The 23,352-nt window shown below is 35.8% G+C and overlaps 2 protein-coding genes and 1 long non-coding RNA gene across 16 annotated transcripts; all 3 read right to left on the bottom strand.

The window, feature by feature from the left end:
* Window positions 1-366: 366 nt before the first annotated feature.
* LOC110782413 (disease resistance protein RGA2) lies at window positions 367-6,964 on the bottom strand. 11 transcript variants are annotated; one of them, XM_056838270.1, is made up of 6 exons: window positions 2,921-6,962; window positions 2,330-2,393; window positions 1,789-1,941; window positions 1,396-1,600; window positions 1,118-1,250; window positions 367-994 (listed from the first exon to the last, which is right to left on the bottom strand). In XM_056838270.1, exons 1-2 carry the CDS (start codon window positions 6,449-6,451, stop codon window positions 2,382-2,384), a joined length of 3,543 nt encoding a protein of 1,180 aa, XP_056694248.1. In that variant the 5' UTR covers window positions 6,452-6,962; the 3' UTR covers window positions 367-994; window positions 1,118-1,250; window positions 1,396-1,600; window positions 1,789-1,941; window positions 2,330-2,381. The 11 variants fall into 11 exon arrangements, with proteins under 11 accessions (XP_056694248.1, XP_056694253.1, XP_056694254.1 ...); XM_056838275.1 differs by having other exon boundaries at window positions 1,396-1,463; XM_056838276.1 differs by having other exon boundaries at window positions 1,118-1,244; window positions 1,396-1,463.
* A 2,128-nt stretch (window positions 6,965-9,092) lies between these two features.
* Window positions 9,093-13,097, bottom strand: LOC110782412 (uncharacterized). 4 transcript variants are annotated; one of them, XR_008929657.1, is made up of 7 exons: window positions 12,659-13,072; window positions 12,255-12,312; window positions 12,098-12,168; window positions 10,294-11,965; window positions 10,110-10,174; window positions 9,796-10,016; window positions 9,093-9,701 (listed from the first exon to the last, which is right to left on the bottom strand). It is a non-coding gene; the product is annotated as an uncharacterized lncRNA (long non-coding RNA). The 4 variants fall into 4 exon arrangements; XR_002531924.2 differs by lacking the exon at window positions 10,110-10,174 and having other exon boundaries at window positions 11,684-11,965; window positions 12,659-12,763; window positions 12,844-13,035; XR_008929655.1 differs by lacking the exon at window positions 10,110-10,174 and having other exon boundaries at window positions 11,684-11,965; window positions 12,659-13,097.
* Window positions 13,098-17,638: 4,541 nt separating this feature from the next.
* LOC110782409 (transketolase, chloroplastic-like) lies at window positions 17,639-23,124 on the bottom strand. Its single transcript, XM_021986561.2, has 7 exons — window positions 22,254-23,124; window positions 20,991-21,081; window positions 20,688-20,793; window positions 20,294-20,576; window positions 19,646-19,794; window positions 19,062-19,215; window positions 17,639-18,859 (listed from the first exon to the last, which is right to left on the bottom strand). Exons 1-7 carry the CDS (start codon window positions 22,734-22,736, stop codon window positions 17,900-17,902), a joined length of 2,226 nt encoding a protein of 741 aa, XP_021842253.2. The 5' UTR covers window positions 22,737-23,124; the 3' UTR covers window positions 17,639-17,899.
* Window positions 23,125-23,352: the final 228 nt, after the last annotated feature.

The following is a 23,352-nucleotide window of genomic DNA, read 5'->3' as shown; positions in this document are numbered from 1 at the left end:
TTGCTTTTTTGGATTCACAGATGAGCAGCATAAATTTTGTGATTCTTATGTTTCGTAGCTCTATTTCTCAAAGCTTTCAACCTGAATTTGTTGCCAAGTTACCTTGTTAAGAAATTTAACCAGTATATTTTGCAAGGTATTGAGTTAAAATATCATAACATCCTTCAATGTCACAAGCATAAGATAATAATACACTTCATATTTAATTATGAAGTACTTAATTGGTTGATTATTTATTCCGATTTATCTAGTGTCCTTAATTGGATCCAAACAAAAACTTATGTCAGTTGATTTTCAGGTAACACTTTTTCAGGTAACACTTTTTCAGGTAAAACTATGTGAAAAATAATCAAATTGAATTGCAGGTAACACAGAACACTTTTTTAAAGCTAGTGAGAAAAAAAAAGTGTTCCAATATAAATTCTCAGGATCACCTTTCCTAAGAGAAAAGAAAATATAAAAGCGAGTTAATGACCAATTGTCAAACAACACCTAAGTGGCCAAATCCAAGAGCATATACGCTTATAATAAGACATCTCAATCGATCAAATGAAATCACTAAATCTTCAATTCAAACAAAGTATGTTTGGTTCAACTTGTTATGTTTTTTTTTTTGGTGTTAGCACCCCGTTCACCCTTAGGGCTAATCCGGATTCAGGGCGAGTTCTGTGTGGATAGGTTCCAGTCCCCTCCCAATTGTTGTTGTGGGGATCGAACACGGGTCATCCCTACCAAATTCAGCTCCAATTACCACTGAACCAACAAGCAATTGGTTGGTTCAACTTGTTATGTAGGATGACCCCTTGAAGGCTTGTGCATAGCTGGTGTCTTCCATAAACTTCAACCCTGGTATAGTAAATCCCAGAGGTGGCAGGTATTGGCAATGCTCCTCTTGCCTAACTAGAATTGCCGGAGTTAGAATGCGCCTGCAACTGTTGTAGGAATGCCATCTTAAGTTATCATCAATGTCGACTGAAGCATACATCTCTGTAATCTTGAAACAGATTACATAAATGAAAGAAACAATGTGTTATGCTACTGTAAGAAGATAAGAATCTGAATACAGACATAAATTGATCAAACGGAAAAAAAAACACATTGACATAAAAACTTTTACCTGATCAAACACGCGATTGCTGAATCTCTCGGCAGCAGATGGTGATCAACCACAGACAGCTCTACGGTGCTCCAGAAAGAGGCACTATATAAAGAGAGTGTCTGCTTAAACTTCATTGTAAATGCAGCTGTAACTATACAAGAAAATTGAAGATTAAAACAGGAACCAAACAGCAACATACAGAAGTTCATTACATATTTCTCAGAGGGAATGACTTGATTCCGAGGGAATGGAACAAAAAAAACTAAGTGTAAATGAAGTTCCAGGAAGTAACTAACCTGTAAGAATTTTGCATAATGTATAATGTATGTTTTTCCATATATATAGAAGGTACCAGATTACTTCCCTGCACAGTAACAGAAAAGGTACTAGACTACCGGTGGAGCATAAAAGCTTCTGATAATCTCAAAATGTATGAAAGACGAATTCACCAACTCACAATCACACAAGCAAGAAAACACTCGAAAACTTGAATTGCATAGTCTGAAAATTACAAAAAAGAGTCTTCCTTAGGTAAAAGACTAATACGACTACTCTTAATGCAACCGAAAACTCTAATTCGAAAAGCTTAAAACAAGAAAAACCCTTTCAAGTGAAAAGTAAAAGCTTGTAAGCAAAATCTACTTGGGAAAACAATTAAATAAACCGCTTCCCTTCCAAGTAACTCGCACCTCAGGCACGTGAAACATCCAAGTACATCACAATGCGGCTTTGTTGACAGTCCCCAGTAAGTGTCCGGGTATGGCTTCTGGTGAAACTAAGTCCAAACTCCAATCGATTTGGTAGAGTGTTAGCATATTCCCATGCTTGCACCAATCCATGTTCTGACTAGCAAATAAAAAGTTACAAGAGTTGTTAACTAGATAGCTCTCTTACATAAGTAAGTCAGCTGAAACGAACAATGATGTGAGCATGTATACGTTTTAGACATGAACATGATAAGTTAGAAAGAGAAAAAGGGTTTATGTAATAGAGAGAGAAGAAGAATTTATATGACTAATTTTTGGAAACATTCATTAACTTAGTCACTATAAGCTGCAATATGGTGGTATCAACAAAAACAAAGAAACTTCAGGAAATCGTGAACAATTCCAATATCTTGCCTATAGACATAGTGAATGATGAATCGTATACTATGAATTATGATTACACAAGCAAGCAAAACAACTTAAAACAATTCATGACAAAAGGATGAGTAAGGCGGATTCTAACCTGAAGGTTGGCTGCGTTCAGGATCAAGCTAGTGTTGAGTAAATGAGAATTACTACCATATAATCTGAGATACAGGGTAAATGAAATTCAGTAGTTGCAGGTAGTTTAAAAAAAATGGGCTAGTGTGGAATAAAGAAACAAACTAAGAAAACAAAAACCAAATTCCAGATTGGAAACCAAAGGACGACAGTGTATATCATTCTAAGTCCAAGAAACAACATTTCTCATAGACATTTCATCAAACACCTTATGTGCATCCCCAACTAACTTACATTTCCCATATATTTAATCTGATTTAAAACCCATAAACACATCATCATCATCAGTCTCGTATTTAATCAGCAACATATACATGAAATCCAACCCCAACAAAAAGAAAACCCCAGGAATCTCAATTCGTTGTCTTCTTCAAATCCATAAAACTCCATCCTTTTTTTAATGAATCAATCATAAATGGGCTGGTGTTGAATAAAGAAACAAAGAAAGAAAACAAAAACCAAATTCAAGATTTGAAACCAAAGGACGACTGCGTATATCATTCTAAGCATAAAATAAATATAAATGAATAAATTACTTTCTGCAATGACTTACAATTTTGGGGATGTGTTGAATTTTGGGATAGTCCTTGCCGTTGGGTTTTCTGCATCTTTTAACTAGGTCTGGACAATCCGATATCCCAAGTGTCTGAAGGGAGGTGAGGTTCCGCATTGCTTCTGGTAGTGATTTCAGGGCTGGACAGTAGTATATGCGCAGGTATTGAAGAGATGATAAGCTGCTTATCCATTCTGGAAGGGAATTCAATTCATAACAATGGTGTAGATAGAGGGTTTGGAGGGAGGTTAAGTACTGCATCCCCATGGGCAAACTTGTCATTTTGTCAGAGTCTTTAATTCTCAAACTGCGGAGGTTTTGAGGAAAGGATTTCCAGAATATGATGTTGTCTTCGCCCTCATCTTCCTGGTCTTCTATATCTGAAAGTTTGAGTGATTCCAACAGAGTGAAATGCTCCAACCCTGTTCTTCCAGACAGTCTCTTCACTTTATTTATTCCGTGATTTCCGATTATGGTGAGGCTTCTCAAAGAAGATACACACTTCTGAAATGCATCCCCAACTTCCCATTCACCCTCCCCCTCCTTGGAATCACTTATTGTAAGGTCGAGGTGAGTCAGACAATTTGTGGGCAGTGATTTGAGATAACCCAGATTGTCTATTTCCACCTTCCATAATTTGACATTGTCATCATCTTGTGAATTTCCAACACCAGCATTCTTGTCTTCTTCTTTTTCTTCTTTACCTCTTGTTGTTGTTATTTTTACTATTATTTGCAACGCTTCATTGTTTTCTTTCAATTCCAACTCTTCAAGGCTTGGACAAGAAGGAAATGACGTTAGATCTGGACATTTCCAGATTTCCAATTTAGAGAGGCGGGGAAAACTACTCGATCTCCTGTTCCCAAAACCCTTCAACTTGTCCAGACGCCAAAGTGTAAGTTTTTCAAGGGAAGGGAAGAATGTTGGTAATTCTGGTGTTGCTGCTTCTGTGTCACTGCTACTGCTGCTGCTTCTACTCTCCATGTACTCTAAGTTATCCAACTCTGTAAGTTCCAGTGATTTCAAATGAGGCAGTTTACTCAGCACTGGCATCTCCTGCAAATTGTAACAATCTTCAAGCGTGATGTCGACAAGATGTGAGAGGGAGATTGCCCAATTAATCTCTGCTCTTCCCCATACTGGAATTGTTGTACCACTGTAATGCCACATCTCTAACCTCTTGATATTTGAAGGTGGCTCTAGGGTTGCCAACACAGCTTCAGGGTTAACACATCCACCTTTATAATCAAATATAATAATAACCCTCGTGAGATGTTTCATGCTCTTCAAATACACAGCTTCAGGGTTAACACATCCACCTTCATCAAATGTAATATTAACCCCCGTGAGATGTTTCATGCTCTTCAAATACCCAGCTCCTCCTCCTGTGCCATTCATGCCTTCAACTCTTCTATATTTTGAATAGATTGTGATATCAATGGAGCCTTTTATCTCGGTGAGGCCTTTTAGGGCTTTCAGCTCATCATCAACACTTTGTTCCTTCCTACCCACCACAATGTTTGGTAGTATTCTAAGACTAGTTAGCTTATCCATTCCAAATGACATACCAATCAAATCATGACAACCCTGTAATTCCAAGTGCCTCAGTTTGACCAATTTGCAAAAATCTTTTGGCAACTCCTTTAAACTTCTGCAATCTTCTAAAAGTAGTGTCTGCAAGTTATGCAGTCTTGTAATTGCATCAGGGATTATCTCCAACTTTATATTAGAAGAGAGGTTAAGATACCTTAAGTGCAGCAGCTTACCTATTGAATCAGACAAATCTTTAACACATGAATCTGACAAGTCCAACACCCTAAGGCACATCCAGTTGTCTATTTGTGAATCCACCGGATTCTTTATGCAGCGACCGCTAATATACGAACGAATCTTATTGCTACATAAAAAGACTATTTCTGGATCTCTATCGACAACACAACCCACGTGACGGATTTTATCAGCCAACTTCTTTGTACCTGAAGTCACTACACAGATTTCCTCCTTCCCCACTTCTTGAGCGACATCGTGCATTAAGTCGTGGATTTTAACATAATCAACATTACCAAGAGAATCCTTCTTTACATCTTGAAAGAAACATCTTCTTAACAAAATTACAAAATGTTCCTCGGCAGCATCTTCTATACTTTGACCTCCATCCAACGGTATAATGTATCCTTGTGCTATCCAAAGATCAATCAACATCTCCTTCTTTATTTCATAATCTTTGGGAAACACTGCACAATAGCTAAAGCAGCTCTTCAAGGAGTGTGGAAGATTGTGGTAACTGAGCTTTAATATCGGGAAAATCTGATTATCACCATTGGCAATTTGGGCTAATCCACTGCTTTCAAACGACCGCCACTTATTTATCTCTTGTCCAAAAAGAAGGCTTCCTACCACTGTTATAGCAAGTGGATTGTTATAACATTTTTCAACAATCTTCTTGCCAATCGTCACTAATTCGTCATAGTTTTCCTGGCCATGCCCTTCGTCAAAAGCTGACATTTCAAATAAGCGCCATGAATCCTCTGCTGACAAACATTCTAGTTTATAGTCTTGTCTTTTCCCTATAACATTTGCCGTCTTCTCTGAACGTGTGGTTACCACAATCTTGCTTCCCCCTTGACCCAATTTCAAGAAATTTTCTAGATGAAGCCACTTCTGGCGATCCTCGTTCCATACATCATCAAGAACAAGGAAGTACTTCTTTCCTCCTAATTCCTCTTGAAATTTCTTACGCACCGATTCCATGCTCTCGTTACTCGGAGGAATCTGGCCCGTAACTAACTCTATAATCTTACAAAGAATTCTTTTGTCATCAAATTGTCCCCCATCTTGATCAGAGACACAAACCCAATACCTCAAATCTTGGAACTCACTTTTGACTCTTTCATCATTATACACAAGTTGGGCAAGAGTAGTTTTTCCCACCCCTCCAACCCCCACAACAGCCAAGAAACTACAATCGTTATCATGATCTAGCAACATGCCTATGATAACATCTTTATCCTTATCCCTCCCAACAATCTCCTTGGCACCTACAAAATAAGAACATGTTTCCTCCCTTCTCCTAATAATAGGTTTATAATCAACAATAAACCCAAATTTGGTATACCTATCAACAATTTCACCCAACTGCTTCTTAATTTCTTTAACCATATGAGACATCTTGTAAGCTTGACCCATCTTCTCCTTATTAGAAGAAAAGAAACGACGTACCTTTTTGGAGAATTTACCACCACCCTTGTTGTTGCCATCAATCTGTTTGAGCTCAGCAAGAGTGAGGAACTCATCGAACAAATCATCAGCATCGTAAACAACATCCTTAAGTTCTGCAATGTAACTCTGTTGTTCACGGGAAAGATCCCGCTTCGCCTCAGCATCCAAGAGCACATCCTTGATCGTCAAGACAGATTTGTTGAGGTCTTCAAGATGAGAATTGTAACCCCACATGTCGCAAATCTCTTTAATGATCTTACTGCCCATCACTTCAATAAGTTTTGAACAAACCGAGTATCCGATTTCAGCCATTGGGTTGGGTTTTTCAGAAAGATGAAGAGATGAATTAAGATGAGAAAACAAGATAAAAGCAGAAAAGAAAGGTTGTCTGGAGAAAGGTGGAGTAATATTGTATGTGTTAATCAAGTAGTCCTTTTTATAAATCAACACTCAGCACAGATGACAACTTGCAATGAAAGTGATAATAAATTGCATTCACAAACTTCATAATCGACATTATTGATTATTGTTTGGAGGTATATGTTCAAGTTGGCCAATAATGGACTCATGTTTATCTGCCAATAAGAACAAAAGTATTTTAGCCAAGTAAAACAATTTTTTACTCCCTCCATTCATGAAAGTTATTTACACTCTATAATACTCCCTCCGTCCCTTAATACTCGCACCGATTTGACCGGTGCGGAGTTTAAGATATTTGAATTGACTTATTAATTTAATGAGTGTTAGTTTATAGTGGGATATTTTTTTAATATAGTTAGTAGGAAATGTGTAATGGGTGAGGAGTGGTGAGTGTGGGGTGTGAATTTTTAAATGATTTTTTGTAGGGACGATGAGTGTAGGTGGGTTAGTAGGTAATTGTGAGAAATAGATTTCCATTTATAGAAGCGGTGCAAGTATTAAGGGACGGCCCGAAAAGGAAAGCGGTGCGAGTATTAAGGGACGGAGAGAGTATGTGTCTAAAGTATGAAAACTTTGACCGTAAATTTATACTATTTGCATTAAAGTTCGTGCAACTAGCGCGTGTAAATACTATTGCTAAAAAGGATTGTTGTTTCTTGACGATTTTAAAGTGTAAAAACATCATTTTCATTTTCATTTTCATTTTCAGGGTCTATATGTTGATAATCATACTCTCTAGTCTTCTCCAAGTCCACACACAGTCACATAGTACTCCACCACCCCATAAAGCATGACATTGACTATTAAACGCCATTTTTGGACCATACATTTTCATTGAATATTCAACTAATGGACTGATATTTAATTATTTATCTATCAATTAAGGATCTTACTCATCATGTTTTTCTATTGGTTAAAATAACATATTTATTGTCTTTCATTCTCATTTTTCAGTACGTTTGATGATGTGTCAACAAATTAACAGTGGTATAATTTACCCTTTTTCACCAGTTAAACAAAAATAATTTTTTTTGGCAATATGATAAGAAAACTAACTAGCAATTAAGCAATTTGATTTAAAAATGAGTAGTCGAATAAAACAATTGCAAAATGCAGTTTATCTTAATAAATTACACTAAATTACACTAATGGAAAACCAAAATGCAGTATAAAGTTCGCACCTTTCATTTGCAGTCTGGAAACAAGTAGGGCTGATTTGGAAGATCAATTGCTGAAAATTTTCCCAATTACGGATCAAATATGAACCCTAAAATTCAAGGAGTTTTCTGGCAAATCCAAAAATCAAGGATTGATTCAACTGGAAGATAATTTGGGGTCTGCGATTACTGGAAAATTCCATGCTCTAACAACAGTAAACCGGAGAAGGTTGGTTTTCTGTTAATTTTATTTTGAAACTTTTTTTTTTGAGGGATTTTATTTTGAAACTAATTCGTACCGAGTTAATTATTCTTGCGTTAATCGGTGCATGATAATAATAATAGAGCCACTTCAATGATCATAAAATGACTTACTCGTAAAAAAATAAAAATATTTGAACAAGTAGCCAACCGTTGATATAAGAATTGCGTAAGCAGCTATCAAATTAGTGTAGCTCATATGAACAGGACAGCAGGTAGATCAAAAAAAATTGTTAAAAAGGTAAAATAAATAAAATTGTATATTGAATAAAATATTATAAGGCGCTACAACGTATTGTAGTCAGCCAATGAGAAACTTTGTAGCTTAAATATATTGTAGTTAGAAATTTGAGTTGGCAAATTTAACTATAATACCGTGTAGTTAACTATTGGAGTTACTTTTTAACTACACCACCTTGTAACTAAGCATTGGAGTTCCTCTTAGTGTGGAGTTGTGGACCAAAAAACCAAAGATTTTATCTAGCAACCCTTTTACATACATATTGACTTTTATTGTTTATACATTGACTGATAAATTTAACATCCATTTTCTTAGATATGTAACAATTTTTTAAATCAAATTACCTAATTTATAAAAGTCTCGTGACTTAAAATCATATTATTCAAGCCTAACTAACAACACCAATTTGATATGTTTTTCATAATAACCCTAATAAACATGCCAAAATAATTTAGAAGAAAGTTGTTGACCTTACTTTCTAGACATAGTACACAATAAATTCAGTGTAAGTCGAGTCTATTTAAGAATTGGTGAGCAAGTTAAGCCTAACTTCAAAGAGTCGTGATAAGAATTATACTTTCCAAGCTCGAGGTTAATAGTTCGATACCGCTAAAGACACTCTGCATGTGAGAACCCGGGGATCCATATTCCTCCCCCGCTTTTGAAAAACCTAGCACGCTAACTTGTGATAAAGTTGACCCTAAGCAGGAGAGGACCTTCCACCGGGGCCATAAAATTACTTAGACTATATACCCCTTCTTTTACTTGCTTGGTGTTTTGACAGGAAACTAAGAATGGCATTAGAAAATTACAAGTCAATCCTTTATGCTCCACAAATATAAACTTACAGTGTGATTATGGACTTCTAATCACATCTTAAGAAGTCACTGCAAACAGCCTTTATTCAATCTATCAAAGTTTATTACAAAATAAGATCAACATAGAAGTAGTGAAGTAGCTGCCTGATTCTATATCAGTCATGAAAGAAGGTTCAACTGTTACATGAATCAAAAGGAAAACGAAAGAATGAAAGATGTTTCTAGAAGTAGAGCTGCGAATGAGGGATATATGTGCCGTAAAAACCAGAACGAAAAATGCTACGACACCTTAAGCTTATTTGGCTCTGTACTGAACTGGTAATTATACATCTGAAGGGCGGAGTTGCAAGTTCTGTATCTATTGGAAATTTTACAATGGGATGAAGAAAGGTGAAAAAAAAAGAGAAGAGTAGGTTTCTAAAACACGAAGGAGCCTTTTATGTGTGCCTGATAAGTACAAGGAAAAACCCATAGCTGAAAACCGGAACAAACCGGGTTGAAAAAGGGTCGTCAGAACAGGAGTTGTCGAGTAATCCCCCGTACCTGAGGCACTGGATTCCCCTGCCTGTCCAAGGCACTGCTTTTTTGCGTTTTGCCAAAAGTTTTCAGTTTTCTCCTCTTCTTCACTACAGTTTGTTATGATCAGACTCTGAAGCAGCAATATGCTGCACAAATGATGAATAGTACAACAATCAGAATTAGGGATGCAAACAAGATAATCCATTTGTGAAGTAGCAAAAAGAAATAGTGCTATAATACCTTTAGCATTTTTAAAATTTAATATCGTAACTCATCTGCGATAAACTCTGTCACCTGAACTGATTATTCCCTGTTTCGGCTGCTTGTCTGTAAAACTCAAACAGACGATATTGCAAGTCTGCTTGAGTGACAAAGACCAACATGGTGATCACAATCTTTGGCAGTTAGGCATGTCTTCCTGCAATTCAAACCGTAAGTGTTGTGTTTGCTGCCATAAAAACCTGCAACAATGAAATAAAAAGGGTGAATATATGTGGTAAAAGTAAAATAATCTCCAAGAATTACTGAATGACAGATAGAAAACATTGCATTACTTGGCCAGTGTACCATGCTACAGATATATTTTCCTATTGTGGTTCTAGGTATTTTATTTGTTTTCCTGTGAAATCACCCAAAATACCAATGTGGAAGTCACAACAAGAAGCGCAACATCAAAAAATGCAGGATAAACTGGTGAGTACAGCATCTGAAAATTTAAGAAGTCAATCAGATGCTTACAACTTGAACGTGCGGTCACTACAGCCTTGCTTCCCCTTTGACCCAACATTAACAACTCTTCCAAATGAAGCCATTTCTCACGATCCAGATAGTGTGAACTAAATGAGAGTACACTCAATTATGCAGAAACTCACCCACCACAAACAAGGTGTGCGACACGGGTCGAATTCGGATGGGCAATAATGGGGTGATATGATATTTCACTTTTCTGTGGCTGAGGGAAAAGGTTAGCCATATAGGGATGTCCATTGTGGAGTTGTGGGTGGGGTACGTGTTAACAACTTACAAATGGGAAAAATTTACAAAAGTTGAATGAGGAAAATTCAAAGTAACATCCAGTCTTGGTATGCGAAGCAATCTAAAAGGAAGGAGGGAATACATTACTATTTCACGGATTTTTTTTAAAAAAAAAATGGCCCTTTTATAAAATTATAATACTACGTATAATAATCAACTACTCCCTCCGTCCCATAATATAGTGCCTGTTTTCCTAAAATGGTGTCCCTAAATGATGTGCCTATTTCTATTTTAAACCATTAATTTTTACTTTGAAAATTGTACTTTTTGACTTTTATTCAACCCATGTGCTTGATTTTTGTCCTTTTTAGGCCTATTTATTATGTACACACCTTTAATCTATAATTTATCTCTCCATTTTTGCCAACTAACATGTACTTTATCTTGAAAGTACAAATCATTATTGTTTTTATTATCAATGTTATCCTTTACCTTAATAACCGTGATTTTGGTCAAACGGGCACTATATTATGGGACGGAGGGAGTACTATAGATTCCTGTTTTTCAGAAATTTATGATAGTTTCTACCCATAAGCTACATTAAACATACATTTGTTAATCCTAAGTAGTACTCCCTCCGTTTCTTTTTGTTCTTTACGTTTGGCCTTTTACTCGTTTATTAATGACTATTTAATATGTATTGAGATTCCTCTATTTTTTTATTTAAACAAAGAAATTACGTTTATTTATAATGTTTTCACTCTTATTAAAATTATGATATTGAGAAAATGAGAAAAATTTAATGTCCCAATAGAAATGTGTGAGAGATTAAATGACCCAATGAACTTAATTGGTTAAAATAATCATTTGACACAAATTTTGATATAATACTAAAACATTTATGTGTAAAAGAAAATGTAAAGAATATTTTGAAACACCCAAAAATAAAACGTAAAGAACAAAAATAAACGGATGTAGGACTTCATGTGTGATTGCCTCCTATTATATTACTTGTAATATGTTAATGTTACCTTATCTCGGTTCCGTCCATTGACCGGAAATTTTCTGGCGTTGACTTACTACAATTTTGAATACAAACATAATTTTATCAAACCGAAAAATAAAAATAAACGCATTGACATGAAAACTCTACCTGATGGTGTCTTGCTGTTTTCAAATTTCTAACAGCAACCAAGGAATGAAGGCTATGATGAGAGTTCTTCATAAACGTGCCATTCTCTTCTCGACTAATGCCCATATTATAGGAATAATGTATTTTTAGTGACTCTAATCCTCAGTAAAGACTCTGAAGTCTGGAGCATTCACAAATATTCCAGGAATTGGAGAGAAGACGAGCAGTTCTGATTTCTGAAGCACCTTTATTCCCAATCCCTGAACAAACCCTCCAACTTCTTCGTGGATGCTGCAGAGAAAACTGATTATTTAAACTAATCAGGGATCAAGAAGCTAGACAAGGTCATTAACATTCCTTAGAAGGAATGACTTGATTTCACAGGAAACTACTACATTAAGTAAAACACAAGTTCCAAATAGTACTTCAACTTACCTGAAAGAATTCCAAGTCATGTCTGAAAAACTGAACAATCATCAAACCTCACAAGTAGTCACTGCAGATACCTAGACAAGGAGTTAAATTCTTGAGTACAAAAGTTTTCATGTGAGCACGAGGCAAATTGACAGAATAGACTGCAGAAGATACTTACTTTAACATCTATGGAACTTGGCGAATAAGGAATTACTGCCTGAGGCATGACAATCCACCTGAACATCATAGGAATTAAGTACAGCAACATCTATGGAAAATTCACCAGCTTTGGGAGAAACTATAATACCGAATAATGAAGATTTCTTATGACTAATGTCCAGATTATAAAGATAATTTGTTTTAGTAAATAAGAGTGATCTATGTGGAAATATATATCAGCATATTGTCTCCATGTAACAAGTTACTGACTTTTCCATTTGAGGGATTATCTAGGGGTGGAGCTATTATATTTTGTGTCATTTTCAAGCTGTACCTGGAATTTAAGACGTAGTAATAGATTTAGGATATAAACAGAAAATCTTTCGATTAATAAAATTCAGCAACAGATTAAGGTTAACAAACCTTTGTCTCACTGCTCTATGGGCTGTTGCTAGCTGCTAAGTCTGGTTGTTTCAGAACAGTAACTTTTGTCTTTGCATAAGTGGACTTCAGATCAGTGGTTTCAGCCTAAAAAAAGCACAGACAATCATTTTTAGCTAATATGAAAAAAAAGAAAAAAAAAATCATGCATCTAAGGGATGTCATACACTGAAATCGTAGGACCATTTTGATTATATTAGTTTGTTAAGAACAAAAAGGAAAGCGCGGAAACTAAACTTCAATACAGAAAGTGGTGAGCAATGCATTTTACTTTAAATAGTGCATTAAGAGTAAATCAGAGTTTATATTATTTGCACTTTATTTTTTATTTTTCTTACTGATTTAATTACGAAAATATTATGTTATTTGCACTATTCACAAATAACGGTTATTGATAAATGCTTTTCCGTGATATTTTCGTGGTCCCTTTGTTTTTATTGTAACGCCCACATTTATTACAAATGAAAAAAAGAAAATCTCACATGGTCCCTTTGTTTTTATTGTTGCACATGCACATACTTTTCATTTGGTAGCTTCACATTATTAAGGAAAGCTAAGGCTGCGTTCTATTCACCTAATTTACACTTATTTTTCCTGAACTTATCTTATCTGAACTTATCTGAACTTAACTGAACTTATCTGAACTTATCTGAACTTATCTGAACTTATTTTAGTTATAAATTGTACTTGACCAACCTTATTTTTCCTGAACTTATCTTATCTGAACTTATCTTATCTGAACTTATCTGAACTTAACTGAACTTATCTGAACTTATCTGAACTTATTTTTCCTGAAATAAGTGGAAATAAGGTGAACAGAACAGGGCCTAAGTAAAAGTGTAGAAACAATAATGTACTAAGGAATATTAGATATTTAGATGAGTAGGTCTCCTATTAGATCTCCTTAAAAAAATGGAAATCGCTATACAAATTACTCCGTAGTTATAATGGAAAGAATTTAGTTTTGGTAGAAACTAGAATTTTTTTTTAAAATAAATTCTCACTAACCACTCGAATGAGTGAAAACAAAATTTTATTCACGTGTATAACGGGAGTATTTTTAATTGACGACTGTACTAAGGAGTACTAGATGAATAAGTCTCCTATTAGACCTCCTTATAAATATGACCACCGATCAGCGTTAGAAACATAATATATGATGACCAAGTGTAACAATTAGAATAAAAGCCAAAAGTATTTGATTAGAAGTTATAATTATTTGATTGGAAATATAATTAATATAACATAACTATTTGATTGATACAAATACGTAACGATTTGATTGAAAAGTACAATTATTTGGTAATAAGAATTAATTGGTAATAAGTTATTCTTATACGTAATATAATAAGGAGTATATAATTAGAAGAAAAAACACAAATTAAAGAGATAATAGAATGTACCCGTACTACGCGGTAAAAACACTAGATATTTAGTTTGTATAATTATAAACCATACAAACATCTATGGTGGAGTAGATTGGTAGGGTAAGTAGATGACAGTCTCCTTAAGTTTCCAAATGCATGATAAAGACTTTGCAGTCGACATTGTTGACTATTGCTTGAAGGTACAAGTTCAAGTGGCCAATAGGCCCAATACTTATTTTCTAGATATGAACTTATTGTACCATTTTCTATTTTTCTGGATTTTTTTAATTTATTTTTTTGTCAATTGATTTAAAAATAAGAGGTAGGACATTTATACTCTAGTGTTAAAGTCTACAAATATTGAACTTTTTTTTATCCGAGTTGCAAACTTTATTTCATTTTGCTTCCCCCTGTTTGATATCTAAATGGGATGAAGGATTTGAACCTGAACATATCGTGTATAGGTCATCGGTCTTAACCACTAGTCCAGTAACTCCGTTTTGGATTTCTAGAGTTAAAAAGTAAAGAAAATAAAGTCTAAATTTGATTAATTAGATATAGCACAATTCGCAGTTAGGTTGATTAGTTGGTAACTTAGAGTTCCATAGACCCACAAACAGGACTAGCATTTCAAAGTTTAAATAGCAATAATAATAATAATGTATACGGAGGAAGTAACACTAATAAGAACGACACTCTATTCGATGGCCACTGATTATTTAAATGTCACATATGCATGGCGGTCATATAAACTAGTTATTTTAAAAAGAGATATAGTCGATTGTAGTATATATATATATATAATAGAAAAGGAAAAATAAGTAAACCAAAGATGCCAATTTAAATTTTAATGACATTAGGAGCATCCCTCTTGAAGATGGTATTTGAATATTTTTGGGGTCCATATTTTGGTAATTGATATTTTAAAGTCTTCCCCAATTCCACACACAATACTCCACCACCCCATAAGACACGACATTGACTAGTAAATGTGATTTCCATATTTTTGAACCATACAATTTCATTACCCAAAATTTCTCACCTTTGAAGGAAGACCGAAAGATTATAATCGAGAAATCATGGATATGCCACTAGATTATGGTTCCGGTCTTCGTTTTTAAGAACCTATTGTAACAGATTTTATTTCCGATTTTCAAGAACCATTTCAAAAGGTTTCGATTTCAATTCCTGACATTTTAACAGGGTAATCTATTGTTCCCATCTTCAATTATGATATATAAAACATTATTTTCATGGTCCATATTTTTGATAATGAAAGTCTCCCCCAAGTCTTCCCCAAGCCCAAACTCAGAACTGATTAACACACGACATTGACTATTAAACATGATTTTTGGACCATACATTTTTCATTTTCGTTATCTAAAATTTCTCACCCTTACAACAGGAAGATGATGAGGACCCTTACAAAGTACAACAACTACTTGATAGGTTGAATAATATTGCATATGAGGATAAGATCGACACTCTATTCGATGGGCACTAATTATTTTACACTTATACTCCCTCCATTCTTATAATAGGTGTCCAAAGTATGAAAACTTTGACCGTAAACTTAAACTATTGCATTGAAATCCGTGCAAATAGCGCGTGCAAATTCTATTGATAAAGAGGATTGTTGTTTCTTGACGATATTTAAAGTGTAAAAACATCATTTTCATTTTCATTTTCATTTTCAGGGTCCATATTTTGATAATCAATACTCTCTAGACTTCTCCAAGTCCACACACAGTCACATAGTACTCAATTATTACGTTTGGTTATGTGATCCAACCATGAAATTGAATTTCCCACTCAGAACAATCAGACAACCTCTTTTTACTGTTGTGCAAAGCAAAAAATGCAGAATATGGCCAATTATCAAAAATTAGGTCTAAAATTACAGTACATAAACACAATAATTACGAAATCACAATTACAATCGTTTTCAGAAATGTAATTGGGGAAAATTGGACGAAGTGGAAATTAAGAAAAACAAAATGAATCGAAAGAAGATAACCTGATTTCAAATTGATTGCTACTCCAATTCCTGTTGCGCTTTCAATCATTCTCCAGATTCTCTTAAATAATGCGATTAATTGTAGAAATTGTCGATGTTGGATTTCAATTGATGCATTTCAAGTAGTTCAGATATCGAAGATTCCAACTATACTTTTGAGGATTATGGAAATTATTACTTTGCGGTAAGATTGATGGAGATAACAATGGCAATTCAATTTCGATTTCTCAAGAAAAAGGGATTTCGACACTTGGTATGGTAGTGGACTAGTGGTAGCTCTCTACTCTGAGAAATTCCGAGTTAATGTCAGTGATTGGAAAAAATTTCGAATGGCATTTTTGTAAATATTTTGCTTGAAAACTGTAGGTGGTATAATGTTACGTGTTGACTGTATATTTGTAGTTATTGATTGCATATTACTCGGTGTTGATTGTATACAACTTATCGTTAACTGTATATTTTATGATTGTTGATGAATTACTTCCCACCCTTACACATTTTCCACTAACTATATTAAAAAAAATACCCCACTATCAACTAATACCCATTAAATTAATAAGTCAATTCAAATGTCTTAAACTCCGCACCATCCATCGACCTTTACACCAACGTGGCAAATGGGTATAAGTTAATACCAATCTGGTTAATTAGCCCCATAATACTCATTTGAAAAACGGAATCAAGACAATTACCAGAATAACTACGATAGTTGTTACTTGTTACTTGTTGGCATTGTAGCAAATTCGGTTATGTTCTTCTAGACACATAATACTCTGTACTCATCTAGAGCAAGGAATCAAGATAATTACGATAGTGGTAGATTTGTAGCCCATTAGCTATAGTACTTATAATTATGATACTCCCTCCGTTCCGGAATACTCGACTCGGTTTGACCGGCATAGAGTTTAAGAAACTTGAATTGACTTATTTAATTTAATAGGTAGTAGTTGAAAGTGAGGTGGGGTTGGGGGAGAGTAGGGGTTGAATTTTTAATTATTTTTTGTATGGAGTAGGGGGTAGGTGGGTTAAAAGGGGTGGAGTGAGAAATAATATAATATTGTTAGAATATTTCCATTTTTAGAAACAGGTCAAGTATTAAAGGACGGCCCGATAAGGAAAACAGGTCAAGTATTCCGGGACGGAGGGAGTAGTTGTTACTTGTCGGTGTTGTAGCCCATACCTTTTTAGAAATGTGTATGGCCAACATATGGCCCATTCAAATGGATAAAGATATCTGACATGTGATGTCTTACTAACTAATTGTGCTAAAGTTTCGCATTGACAAACGTGAAACATCAAATAGTGTAATTATAACATTAAAAAAAAAAAACACGAAGTAGTTGTTTATTGGCTTGTAGTCCATACCCTTTTAGACATCAGACATGTCTTACTAACCAGTCATATAAACTGATGAACAAAACAGGTCATTCCCAATCAATCATAGCAAGACTTTCCATACAAACAAAATCTGATAAAAATGGGAAGGAAAAATCATTCAACTGTTACATGCTAATAATCAAGCTCATGGTATAGATTCAGAAAATTTTTACTGTAACTCCCATAAAAAAGGATACAAAATCCAGTAAAATGGGAGCTTCACATTGTTGTTGTTCCTTTTCAGAAATACTGTCCACACTACAACATTGGATTGAAGTTTTAGTACACAAATCAACAAACATTCATCATAATACTGCAAGAAAGCCTTCAAAGTTTATCTTTACAGTAACTAAAAGTTTTCGGTTTTTTTTTTACTGTAATACAGTAACTCACCAGTCACCAGGGAGCCATGTCTACATTGATCAGTCAACAAAAATGGAAAAACAGGAGGCAAAAAGAATCCTAACAAACTGATTTTGCAGCTTCAACAACTGCCTCAACTGTAATTCCATACTCCTGGTAAATCTTTCCTGCTGGTGCACTTGCTCCAAACTTGTCAATACCAATGGCTTTCCCCTTTGACCCCACAATCTTATGCCATCCAAAGGTTGATCCTGCTTCAATACTTACTCTTGCAGTAACATCTGAAGGAAGAACACTCTCCTTGTATTCATCAGATTGTTTCTCAAACAATTCCCAAGAAACGAATGATACAACCCTAACAGCTTTTCCTTCTTTTCTTAACTCATCACCAGCTTTTGCAGCAATTTCCAGCTCTGAACCAGTTCCAATAAGAATAACATCAGGTTTGTTACCTGAAGAGTTGTCTGTGATTGTGTACCCTCCTTTCTCAACTCCTTCAATGGAAGTTCCGGGCAAGTTTGGGAGTTTTTGTCTAGAAAGAGCAAGGATGGAGGGTGTCTTTCTGTTTTCAACAGCAACTTTGTATGAACCAGCAGTCTCGTTTCCATCAGCTGGACGGAGCATAAGAATGTTGGGCATGGCCCGGAAACTTGCTAAGTGCTCGATGGGTTGATGGGTGGGTCCATCTTCTCCAAGCCCGATAGAATCGTGGGTCATGACGTAGATGACTCCGGCTTCTGACAAGGCTGAGATCCTCATTGCTCCTCTCATGTAGTCTGTGAACACGAAGAAGGTAGCACAGTAAGGGACAAAACCCGGGCTGTGAAGGCAGATACCGTTGCAAATGGCTCCCATTCCGTGTTCTCTGACACCAAAACGGACGTTTCTTTCTTCCGGTGTGTCCTTCTGGAAGTCTCCAAACATTTTCAGTAAGGTCATGTTTGATGATGCAAGGTCTGCACTACCACCAAGGAGTCCTGGAATAACCTTTGCAAGGGCGTTTAAGCATTGTTGTGACAGGTTTCTGGTTGCATCACCTGGGGTTTCAGGTGTGTAGGTCTGCAAAAAATGGAGTAAACTATTCAGTAAATCTAGCCATTTTGAGCAAAAATGGAGTAAACAATTCATTAAATCTAGCCATGTGAGCTAAAAAGGAGTAAACTATTCAGTAAATATAGCCATTTGAGCAAAAATGGAGTAAACAATTGAGAATCTAGTCATTTGAGCTAAAAAAGAGGAGATAAATTTAGGAGCTACTCACAGGAAGAGCTTTCTCCCAACCAGCAGGAAATTCACCAGTAGTGATAGACTTGAACTCTGTTGCATCTTCAGGGTATTTCTTCTCATACTCGGCAAACTTGGTATTCCACTCAGCTTCCAAGGAGGCTCCCTCGGGAGTATGGCGGCTCCAGTGCCTAAGGAATCAAGGAATTATATATTGAACAACAAAAGTAAGGCTCCGTTTGGTTTGGTGTAAAACGTTCAGTGAAAAATGATTTTCGTGTAAACATTTTCCAAGGGAAAACACAATTTCAAACTACTTATCCCTTGTTTGTTTCCTTACAAGAAAATTAATAGAAAAAGGAAAATGGGTGAAGATGGGTGAAGATTGGTGGGAAGAAGGAAGAGGGAAGAGGGAGGTAAGGAGGAAAGCTGGAAAAGTGGTTTCCGTCTCTTTCAAATGGAAAAGTTTTTCCAACTTTGAGGGAGTTATGGAAAATTGTTTTTCTTCCCTTGTTAAACCAAACAACGTAAAATGATTGAAAAGGGGAAAATGAAAATGTTTTACACCCTACCAAACGGAGCCTAAATGAAAAGGACTGAATATGTAATTGCATTGCTTACTTCTTAACTTCCTCTGGAACGTGGAATGGCTCGTAAGGCCAACCAAGATTCTGCCTTGTAGCCTCAACTTCCTTTGAACCCAATGCACTTCCGTGCACACTGTATGAGTTCGACTTGTTAGGAGACCCAAAACCGATGGTGGTGGTAACCTGCATAAACAAAATGGTTGAATCATCAGTCTGAAATATTTCTACAGAACATAAAGAAATGCTACTATTCCCTCATTGGATTGAAAACAAGAAGCAGACAGTTATACTCAAACTAGACCTGATCAAATTGTGGGCCATGCCGGGTTCAGGCCGGGCCATCCCTTAAAACTTCTGCCCACTAGGCCGGAAATTTCTGCCCAAACCCGCTATTTGGGGGGGGGGGGGGGAAACGGTCTTTTTGGGCAAATTTTGGCCCGGGTCAAATTTATAACTAAAATTGTAACTTTGAGTTGCCCAAAACCAGCCCAAAACTTTGAAAATTCAGGACGGGACGGGCCCGGAAAACGGGCCTAAAAATTCTGCCAAGCCCCGATATTTTACGGGTCGGGCTCATGATGATCAGGTCTACTCGAACTTTCCACATAAGAACAAATGTAGTGTAGTGAATACAATAACAAGCAAAGACCTAAAAGTTGCAATTAATAGAAAGGAGAAAAACCTTGATCAAAGTGGGTTTGTCTGTGACTGTCTTAGCTTCCTTAATAGCAGCACGAATTTCATCGTAGCCTGTGTTACCATTCTTAACCCAGATAACATGCCAGCCAAGGGCCTCAAACCTCAGATCAACACTCTCAGTGAAAGCAATGGCAGTATCACCATCAATAGAAATGTGGTTATCATCATAAAAGGCAATCAATTTTCCAAGCCCCCAATGACCAGCAAGGGAGCAAGCTTCCTGGGCAATCCCTTCCATTTGGCAACCATCACCAAGAATGACATACCTGAAAGTCCAAAGAATAACTATGTAAGGCAAAATCAAGGAAAAAATGCAGATTTAATCTGAACAGAACCAGAAACTCAATTGTCAGAGCAAAGAAATGTTGGTGTTTTACGTGTAATGATCAACGATTTCAGCATCAGGTTTGTTGAATCGTGCAGCTAAATGCTTCTCAGCAAGAGCCAAACCAACAGCATTGGCTATTCCCTGACCAAGTGGCCCTGCATAATTTGTAATGCAATGAGATAACTTTCCATTGAGCTTTTAACTATGATGATTGATGATTGATGAACATTCTTTGTAAATCATGGAAGAAATTTGGTATTTTTGGAGATTATTGCAAAAGGTTTAAAACAGTTATGAACAAAATAAGGTTGTTGGTGTTATAAACTTGAAATGTTCAAGAAAAGAGGCTTACCAGTTGTAACTTCTACTCCAGGAGTCTCAAAGTTCTCAGGGTGACCGGGAATTCTGCTTCCCCATTGACGGAAAGTCTTCAAATCCTCTTCCTGTTACATAGTTCAGATAATGTACAACAGTCAGAATAGCACTTATATATGACTTTAAGAAAAATGGACTTATGAGGCTGATTATGAACATACTTTCTCCATTCCATGTTAACTTCCGTTTAATGCACACGGGTTTAAGAGTAAATCATGGCATTTGGCATTTACAAGTGACAAGCAATAGTGCATCTACAAATTAAACTAACATATTATGGAGGGAACATCAATTAACCACCTGACCTTCTGACTTCTTAATGATAGACAAATTAAACAACTCATTAACATAAAAGCCCGCGTCCCATAAAGCTTATTATTGCTCAGCCATTCCTTAATCCATCAATTACATGAGCTACATGATCATTAATTCATTTTGTGAGGTATTGAGGTGTGAAATTTACTAGATTTAGAATTTTTTATTTTTTTATTTTTTTTTTAGAATTTAGATTTAGATTTAGAATTTACTTGCTCTAAAATGCTTCAAAAGATATCACAAATAGCATATATTCATGATAAACCGAAAACTAAGTACATGATCATAGCCCCAACCTCCAAAGGAGGTCAAGATGTGAACTTTAATCACTTAGACAGGCTTAGCTAAATGTTACTCACTCCCTCTAGAAATCTAGAATTAGTCGTCACATGGTCTCGACACCCTTGTAATTAATAATACGACATAATTTTACCAAACTACCATTTATATGATTAATTCCACTTCTATCATTCAATTTACATTAAAAACATAATTAGATAAGATAGTTTATATCATTTACTTCCATTTCCATCATTCAATTACATTAAAACCATAATTAGATAAGATAGTTTACATGATTATTCCATTTCCATCATTCAATTTACATTAAAACTCATAATTAGATAAGATAGTTTATATGATTAATTCCATTTCCATCATTCAATTTACATAAAACCATAATTAGACAAGATAATTTACATGATTAATTCCATTTCCATCATTCAATTTACATTAAACCCATAATCAGATAAGATACTTTATATGATTAATGCCAATATGTAGGAACAATTACAGATATGAAAGATTAAATCAACTACAACTATTAGTAAAACTCGAAATATTGATCAAGAACAATAACAACAATTGACAAAATCATAGCAATAATAGTAAGAAGAGTAATGAAAATTTTAGGCAGGGGACTAACCAAGACACTGTCATAACCAGCAAGGTGAAGAAGAGCATACTGAAGCATACAACCATGACCCGCAGAGAGAACAAACCGGTCACGGTTAAACCAATACGGGTTCTTCGGGTTATACCGCATGATCTCATCATACAATATATGACCCATGGGTGCACAACCCATAGGCAAACCGGGGTGACCCGAATTAGCCTTCTCAACAGCATCAATAGCCAAGAACCTAATAGTGTTCACAGACTTCTCAACAAGTTGGTCAGTATCAGTACTCTCCAAGGCTTCAACAGCTGCAGCCCTCACCACGGCGGAGCGTGATCCCACGCGCAGCCTCCTAGAGGAGGAGGTTGACTTAAGAAGCACCCCATTGACCTTAGAGGAGGTTGTAGGGACTAAAAGGGAGGATGCAGGGGTGGTTGGAAGGTGGGTTTTTGGGTGTGAGAGAAGTGTTTGATGATGAGATAGTGTACTAAGAGAGGAAGAAGCTGCCATTGTTGATTTGTTTCTCTCTCTTCTTCTCACTCTTGTGTTGGTTGGATAAAAGAGAAGAAGAAGAAGATGAGAGTGTTTAGTTTAGTTGGAGAGGAGTGTGTTATGAGAGGATGAGGAGAGGAGAAGTGGGGCCTAGCAAATCTTGTTTGAATAATGGATGGCCAATAAGCATGAGGAGGAAGGAGAACCGTTGGATGGAGAATTGAGGAGTATCTTGGCCGTTGGTTGTGGGTAGGAAATGATAGGCCTTGTATTTATTTTAGAAAAGTGAAACAACAAAAAAAAATGTAAGGCAACTAGGCAAGGCAACCACGAATTGTTGATCACAACTTTGAGGGTTGTTCCATAACAAGGAATCATATAGATGAATATGCCGCATATAATTCCTTTTTTCTAGTGGGAATAGTTAGGGGAGTCATTTCGGGTCAATGAATCATGTTCGGGATTAATTTCGGGCTTATTTTGGGTTCTGTCAAAAAAAATATCAGAAATAATGTAAAACTTTGTATTACTACAAAAATTCAGTTAAATTCAAGTCACTCGAGTTCAATTCGAGTCAAGTTAGGGTTTGCCAACTCCAGTGGGATACCTAAGACATAATAATCCTTCCATCTCA

This window comes from Spinacia oleracea, chromosome 3, assembly GCF_020520425.1.
Source record: "Spinacia oleracea cultivar Varoflay chromosome 3, BTI_SOV_V1, whole genome shotgun sequence".
Classification (NCBI taxonomy): Eukaryota; Viridiplantae; Streptophyta; class Magnoliopsida; order Caryophyllales; family Amaranthaceae; genus Spinacia; species Spinacia oleracea.
This window is presented reverse-complemented; position numbering and strand designations above follow the sequence as displayed.